General features: G+C 36.6%; 1 protein-coding gene across 1 annotated transcript; it reads left to right on the top strand.

Annotated features, from left to right (window-relative positions):
- The first annotated feature begins 490 nt into the window (after window positions 1-490).
- On the top strand, window positions 491-7,319 carry LOC100547415 (MAX gene-associated protein). The gene is made up of 7 exons (XM_010726553.3): window positions 491-1,078; window positions 1,825-1,923; window positions 2,821-3,470; window positions 4,120-4,477; window positions 5,431-5,654; window positions 6,595-6,735; window positions 7,137-7,319. The coding sequence occupies exons 1-7, from the start codon at window positions 982-984 to the stop codon at window positions 7,278-7,280; spliced, it is 1,713 nt and encodes a 570-aa protein (XP_010724855.1). The 5' UTR covers window positions 491-981; the 3' UTR covers window positions 7,281-7,319.
- The last annotated feature ends 497 nt before the right edge of the window (window positions 7,320-7,816 follow it).

Below are 7,816 nucleotides of genomic sequence, written 5' to 3' on the forward strand. Positions count from 1 at the left end.
TATGTGCAGATACCACTTCATCTGTCCTGAGCATTGTCAAGTAATACATTTTTATTTCAAATCTTGCATACTTAATACTGATTCCCAGACTTCGGCAACAGCAGCACTGTTCATAGGTTTCTCTTTGGAAAACAAAACAAAGCAAAAAAAACCAAACACAACACCAAAACCAAACGAAGTAAATATTCTCTACTCCAGACTGAGCTGAGTTGGATAGCCATATATTCTTTCACTTGCTGAATAGTAGTTATGCTAGCTTTTGCTTTCCTCATTATTTCTGTGTCCTTACCCGATTTGCTAATTCATAAAGACACTTTTTGTGGCTAAGATGAGCCTTTCTAAGCATTTGGGGGAGGTAAGGAAGATGTTAACAAGCAGTTAAGTGTCCAAACCAGTGCCATTCAACAAAGCTGACTGTTTTGTTTCATTTTAGCCATAGAATTATAGAAACACACACAATGTTCTCCCTGACTTAAAAAAAAAAAAAGAAAGATAGAAAAAAGGCAGGAGGGTTGATTTATTGCAAAACAACAAGATGGCTGGCTAGCTAATTTCAGGCTTATCTGTAAGGACGGTGAGGGGGCAAGGGGATGGAAAAAGCTCTTGGAGAGATCCTGAGAGAGCTGAATACTGAATACAGCTTTATTGTGGAAATGAATAGAACGCTGACATTCTGATTGCTAAAATTCTGCAGAAACTTCAGTAGCAGTCAAAAAAAAGTATCAAGTCATTCCATTTTCATCTCCCTAAAATACTTTTTAATTCATACCTGTTGAGGATCCATTGCAAGTAACAGTTGTTAATGTTTTTTTTCAGAACCCTTAAGACATGGATGAATGCTAGAAAAGTCTTTATGTAATGTGAAACTTTATTTTTTTTTAATAAACATCCTTACTTTTTTTTCTTCTTAACGTCTTGCTGCATTGATGCTGATAATTGCTTCCTGCAGTGGGATTGAAATTAAATTCTGTGGACCCAACAATGAGCATTGACTTGAAATACTTGGGTGTGCAGCTTCCTCTCTCCTACTCAAATTATTCTTTGTGGAGCTATCCAGGAACAAACCCCAATTCTCCAGGTGAGTAGAACATTAATCTGCTGAAAGTATTACATTATATTGACAGCGATCAGAGGGATTTGGGACTTGATGCTGTTCAGAGGTAGTGTTCTTTTTCAGTAGGACAGGAATATTAAGCTTTCCAAAAGCAGTGAAAACAGAAAAGTCCATAATCAAAATACTTTAAAGACTATTTAGTTTTATATTTGACTGTATTATTATTATTATTTTTTACAAAGCTTTCAATGAAATGTACTTGTAAAATTACTATTTCTTGTATTAATTTATTTAGTATCCAAACAAATGCATTTTTCATTAAAATGTGACTGATTCTACTACTGGCAAATACTGTTTTTTAACAGTAAGCGTGTTTGCTAAACAAAGTGCAGAGTGGTTAATTCCAATGTCTCTGTCTTGCTTTGGTATTCTGACTGCTGTTGTTTTCTCCCTGTACTGTTTTTGGAGCTGGTAAAGAGGCAGACCTTGTGTCTCAGACCTGTCTACACCACAAAGGAGGCAGATCCAATTTGGAACACCCTAGTCCAGCTCTTTGTCAAGGGCAATTATTTCTAGCCTAGCATAGCAGTATATAAAACAGCTACAAAGGACCCTGTTAGTATATTTACATTACACTTTAGCACTTGGAAATGATGGGTTATTTGACAGAGCTGTCACATGTATCTCTGAAAAGAAATAAACAGTTCACTAGGACATTTGTAACAATCAATCTTGATTTATGAACTGAGGCTAGCTTTCTTCTTTTCCAGATACTGGATTTCCTTTTGTTTCCAGAACAGGAAAGACAAATGATTTCAGAAAGATCAAAGGCTGGCGAGGGAAGCTTCATGGTGCTTCTAGAAACGAAGGTAGAAAAAAACAGAACGGGATTAAAACAAAAGTAATGACATGAGTGCAGATATTTCTAAGATCTTTATCTTAACATTGGGGAGGTGTTGCAATTCAGTTATAGTGTGTATTTTAATGAGAGATTTATTTTTGTTTGGAGACTCTCTTGAATATTGCTACTACTTCCATGAACAACCAAGAATGAGCGCTTACGAGGGGAAAAAAGAAACTGAAAATGATAAAATGAACAGAATCAACAACAAAACATATTCTGTTTTACACATAAGGTTTCAGTGAAAATCAAAATTGTAATAATTTTGTTCATCAGTTTTGGTTTAAACTGGGGAGCAGTATAGTATGTCCAGAATTCCATTGCCTTAGAGACTTTGAAGTGATTTTCTTTTATATTGGATGTATTTTTAACTCCAGCTAGGTGAATACTTCTATATATTCAACTACTTTGCCCTGCCTCAGAAAGAAATGAGTATTTAGCAGTTTGCCAGGTCTTATTTGGAAATTAGGTAAAATATTTCTGTTGTACTCTCTGCACTTGAATACTGTATTTTGTTGGGGTGTTACAGATTTATTCTGCTGTTGCCAGGTACATGGTGGGATACATGTTTAGGACAAACAAAAGGAAGCTGCACAGAAACACTGACTGTTGAAGACTTTCTCTTTCTGTGAATGAATATACTTATACTTTCCTTAAAAAGAGTTGTTTAGACTGCTGGCTGTGTTTCAGATTGAGCTTATATTTGATATTTGTGTGTTGTACTCTTAAAGGAATTACATACATCTTTAAAGAAGTATGTAACTCTTCTATACTGTTTAATAAGATTTAATTATATATATATATAAGGTAAAGCCTGTCAGTTTGCTCTCCTAGGGGCTAGTTAAAATGCTCGTCATTTATTTAGGTGGCAGTTCAGAAGGTTCCTTGAAGAATCGCTCAGCATTCTGTAGTGACAAGCTGGATGAGTACCTGGAAAATGAAGGAAAGCTGATGGAAACGAGTATGGGATTCTCTTCTAGCACACCCACTTCCCCTGTGGTATATCAGCTTCCCACCAAGAGCACTAGCTATGTGCGAACACTAGACAGTGTTTTGAAGAAGCAATCCACCGTAATTCCATCCACATCTTACACGTTCAAGCCCGCTTCCCTGTCATCTACCTCTAGGAAGGCAAGGACTCAAAACAGACAGGCATCTTCAAACAGTAGAGGGAAATCATCCTACAAGCCTATACTGCCTTCGCCTTTTTCTGCCAAGCAGAAACAGAACTTTTCAGCATCAGTGGAAAAGGCTGCTAAGTCTCTCTCAAGTAGCTCTTTGACTAACCAAGCAGATGGTTTCCTGATGCCAAATCTGGATGAAAGCATACTGCCAAAACAAATAAGTTTGCGCCACACGCCACAGCAGCAACAAGCAGCTCGTCCGCCAGGTTTGTCTAAGTCTCAAGTAAAGCTAATGGACTTGGAAGACTGTGCTCTCTGGGATGGCAAACCACGAACCTACATTACAGAAGAACGAGCAGATATCTCCCTGGCTACCCTGCTTACAGCTCAGGTAGATAGCAGTATTTTTCTTTCCTTCAGTACTGTTGCGTTCTCAATTATCTGTAGTTATTGAAGCTGCCTGTAGATGCAGAAAGTAAGACTGAGGCTGCTAATGAGCATGACAAAACATGTTCTTCCTTTGTGTTGTAGCCTTTATATTGGAAGTTTAGAACTGCTGTCTAAACAGCATGTGGAAATACTAATTGTATTAATAACATGTTGATAGGCATTGTTAATTATGAATTATCTCAATTTCCCTGTTAAAAGTTCTAATTGATACAGTTGCTATTCAGTAACTGCATTTCCTTACTATTTGACACTTCTTTTTTTCAGTAGGGCTAACTCCAAAAAAAACCAAACAACCAGAAACAAAACAAAAAACGTGATGTAACTTTGATGTCAGATGATAAACTGCTTTCTTTGCGGCCCACTTCTTGAAGAGGCTGTTCAACTGTCTCAAATTGTGTCTCATAATATTAAAATGTAAACTCTTCTCTATTGTATTTTTTCCATACATGTGACAAATTTTTATGGATAACCAGACCATGTAGTAAGAGGGAGGTATAATTCTGAATGAACTTGGAATAGCAATTTCACATTTGCTTGATTTCACCTTGCTAAAATTTCAAGTGTTTACTTACTATCTAAAACTTTTTCAGGCTTCTCTCAAAAACAAACCTATCCATAAAATAATACGACGACGAGCACCTCCTTGCAATAACGATTTCTGTCGGCTGGGTTGTATATGTGCCAGTCTAGCACTGGAAAAACGTCAGCCTACCCATTGCCGCAGGCCAGACTGTATGTTTGGGTGTACTTGCCTGAAGAGAAAAGTACTGGTAGTGAAGGGTGGATCAAAACATAAAAAAATACTGAAAAAGGCTGTGCGTGGAAATCTTGTGTTCTATGGATCACAAGAAGAACAGCAAGAGGATGAAGATGTGGAAGAAGAGGGTGTGGGAGAAGAAGATGAGATGAAGCAGAAAGACAAGAAGAAAAGAAAAAAAGTGGAATACAGTGAGTATTGCTGGGTAGAAAGCAATTTCTTAAACTTCCCTGAAATCAGCTGCCTTGCCAGGAAATGTTTTTAGGTTCTAGTAGGGATTCCGTTACTAAATCCAGAAATGGGAATGAGCTCTGAGAGATCTCTGCAATGCTTATCTTGGTGTAACTGACTGGTAGGTAATCACACCTTTTCCCTTTTAGTAACTCTTATCTATTACAGGCTTTTTTGCATTATTCAGTCATTTGTCTTGCTCAAATAACTAGTTTCTTATTGGTAATTTTAACTCTCTGTGAACCCTCTAAATATCTTCAGAGACTAAGTATATGGAAATAATTACTGCTATAGCTGCTGGTAATCTTTGCTGTCTACTACTCATTCTCTCCCTCTTACCAAGTAAGCATCTGGAGCTTTATTTTCAGTTCCTGTATATAACTATATTTCACTGACTTTGGTGGAAATAGTTGAGTAGTTTTAGACCTGTTCTAAGGCATGTTCAGAAATATGACAGAAATTGCCTATGAACTTACAGCTTTGTTCTAGTAATAATTTTATCAACGGTAAAAAATGATGCTATGTGGTGTTCCAATAGAGTAAACAAGTTTTTATGTGTAGTTGTGCTATAAAGTATATTTTTTAGATGTTTGAAATTTGTGTTTGCTGTCTTTTAAGATTCCCAGCTCTGTAGTGGTCTTTTAATCTGCTGTCTTAGCACAGCTAGGAAACAGTGATTAGCATAGAATCTTTCTCATTTTCATTTGTGGACAAATCCTTGGTGGCTTCTCACTAGAATTTGAGACAAGAACAGATACCAATATTTTTAATTCAGTGTGAATTAGTTACTGGTATATGGCTAGACTTTAGACTCAAACTCAGATTTTCATTGCTGCCATGCTACGTTAGTTTTCACTTGTGTAAATTACTGTTTTTTTAAATTTATTACTGTTTTGTTTTTTTTTTTCCCCAGCTATTTGTGACTCAGAGCCAGAAAAGCCTCTTAGGAATTGTCCATTGTGGGTAAAAGTAGAAGGTGAAATAGATCCAGAACCTATTTACATTCCAACACCATCTGTTATTGAACCAGTTAAATCTACAGTCCTGCCTAACCCAGAAGTTGTGCTTTCTAGTAAACATAGATCTTCCAGTGGAGTGAAAACAGGCAGAGTGTATACTCCTAAACCCAACCCCGTGGTAAGAAATGGGATATTCTTTTTTTTTAAGCTGAAAATTAAAGCAAACGTTGCTAAAAACTTCTGTATATTTGAGATAAAATGAGATGATAGGCATGTTGATAAGCTAGGATGAATTGACATATACATGTATCTCTTTAACTACGGTAGTCTTCTGTTGAGAGTTTACTGTAGCAGTGAGAAAGGTGGTAATGATTTGCTGATGACCTATTAAATAATGCAGTAATATATGCTGTTTATGGGTAAAATGATTACTTGTCCTGTAGTGTTTGTAGAAGTTACTATCTACAGAATGTAGCCTTGTTAATAACTTACTTGTGAAAAAAGTCTGAATAGTGACACAGAGGATCACTGTGATTGTAGAAGCTTTTGTGTTCTTGTTTGTGGCTTCACTGCCAGTGTTGTAGGAGTCTTTGCCTCTCCTCTCCCCTCACCTTTATCTAACACAAGCAATAGCAGTCATAGATGAAGAATAGTAGTGAAGTTGAGTCTAGTTATGTTTAAAGACGAAAATATGTCAGAGTTGGTGCTCTATTTATCAGATAGTTAAATGGTGAATGACACTTCAGGACTTCTTTCTCTGTTGAGAAGAGAATTTAAACAGGTACGTTTTTTTCCTGTTTTTCTTCCTCTGTGTAATTTGGGAGCAATCTGTAGACTGAGCTATGATATTATAGAGTGGCTTGAATTGGAAGGGAGATTGGTAGATCATCTAGTTACAGCCCCTCTAGCTGGGGTTGCTACCAGCTAGATCAGATTGTACAGGGCGCCATCCAACCTAGCTTTGAAAACCTCCATAGGTGGGGAAAGAGGAAAGATTCAACTTCAAATATTCTGATATTTTCTACTGTAGCGTTAATATTAAATTCTTTTAGAAAGCGAAAGTGTTTTATAAATCTAGTGCACATCCAGAATGGAGAGGTTGTATTTTTTTTGTGTAGATTCGAGAGGAGGACAAGGATCCTGTCTACTTGTATTTTGAAAGTATGATGACTTGTGCAAGGGTTCGAGTATATGAGCCTGGGAAGGAGGAAAAAAAGCAACAAAAAGACCAAAAGCATTCACAGAGCTCTTTTGTAAAGGTAAGAATTTACAGTGTGTCCAGCGTGTATCCTGCAACAGGTAGGAATATTGGAAATGGGAAGAAAATTTTTCCACAGGAACTTGTACATAACGTGGGGGCTTGGCTTTTATTTGACGGTGATGTAGCGACAGAGCCCAAATCATCATGCAGTGATGGTCAACTTTCCCTGTTACTGTGATATGAATTGTCTTGTCTGTGGAAATTCCTGGCTGCAAAACTCGTTATTGCATGAGTCTTAAAATTGCTGTTAGAAGACGAACATTTTACTGCTGGCAAAGTTAAAATGCTTTCTATGGTTATGGATGATAGCATGATGAACCAGTGTATTTTGTGATGTCATTTTATTGTGGAAGAGGATACACAAGGATAATATTTTGTACATTTTTTTTCTTCCCACAGATGTATGAACAAGGACTTCCATCTTCAAAGAAGGAATCTTCTAAGAAAGAATTATCTAAAAAAGAGTCTTCTAAGAAAGAATCTTGTAAGAAAGAAACCAGTGAGATAAACAAAGGCCCTGAAAAATGCGGAGGTAAGAGCTGAATCTTGAGTGTAATTGAGTGTGTTGATAGTTTTTGGCTTTAAAAAAAAAAAAGGAACTATTGATGAAACAAGAATGCATTTGCTGTGGGAGTTTCTACAATTGCCAATAAAAATCTTGTGATGTGCTTGCAGTTTCCTGTTTTCTTAATCAGTTGTGTGTCATGTGGGAGATACAGCAGGCTAACTACCAAGTACTTGCCATCATTCCAAGGTTGAAATGATTGATGTTACAGTAGCTCGTTCAGAGTAAAAAGATTGATTATACAGCAGACTTGTATTTAAGGATGGTAATTAGATACTTAATAGGGAATGGAAATCAGAGGTTTCTCTCCCTACTCTCATTACTTTTATCCTGAAAATATAAGTTACAGTGGTTGTTGTGAATCTTAGACCCTCGTGTTCTCCTACTTAGAACTGTTAGTGGGTTAAAGAAGTGCCTTCTTACTTTGTATGGAGCTGTTTGATTGTTGTAATTTATTTTAGTTCTAAAGGTTGTAAAGGTTTGAATTGGAGTACTATTATGTATGATGTGTCTT

This window comes from Meleagris gallopavo, unplaced genomic scaffold (genome assembly GCF_000146605.3).
Source record: "Meleagris gallopavo isolate NT-WF06-2002-E0010 breed Aviagen turkey brand Nicholas breeding stock unplaced genomic scaffold, Turkey_5.1 ChrUn_random_7180001838003, whole genome shotgun sequence".
NCBI lineage: Eukaryota > Metazoa > Chordata > Aves > Galliformes > Phasianidae > Meleagris > Meleagris gallopavo.

Bases quoted from the DNA above. Each gene is read 5' to 3' on its own strand.
- LOC100547415 (XM_010726553.3), top strand. From the start codon at position 982: ATGAGCATTGACTTGAAATACTTGGGTGTGCAGCTTCCTCTCTCCTAC. The intron at 4,478-5,430 runs GTGAGTATTGCT...TTTTTTCCCCAG, and splicing joins AAGAAAAAAAGTGGAATACA to CTATTTGTGACTCAGAGCCA. The intron at 5,655-6,594 runs GTAAGAAATGGG...TTTTTTGTGTAG, and splicing joins CTCCTAAACCCAACCCCGTG to ATTCGAGAGGAGGACAAGGA.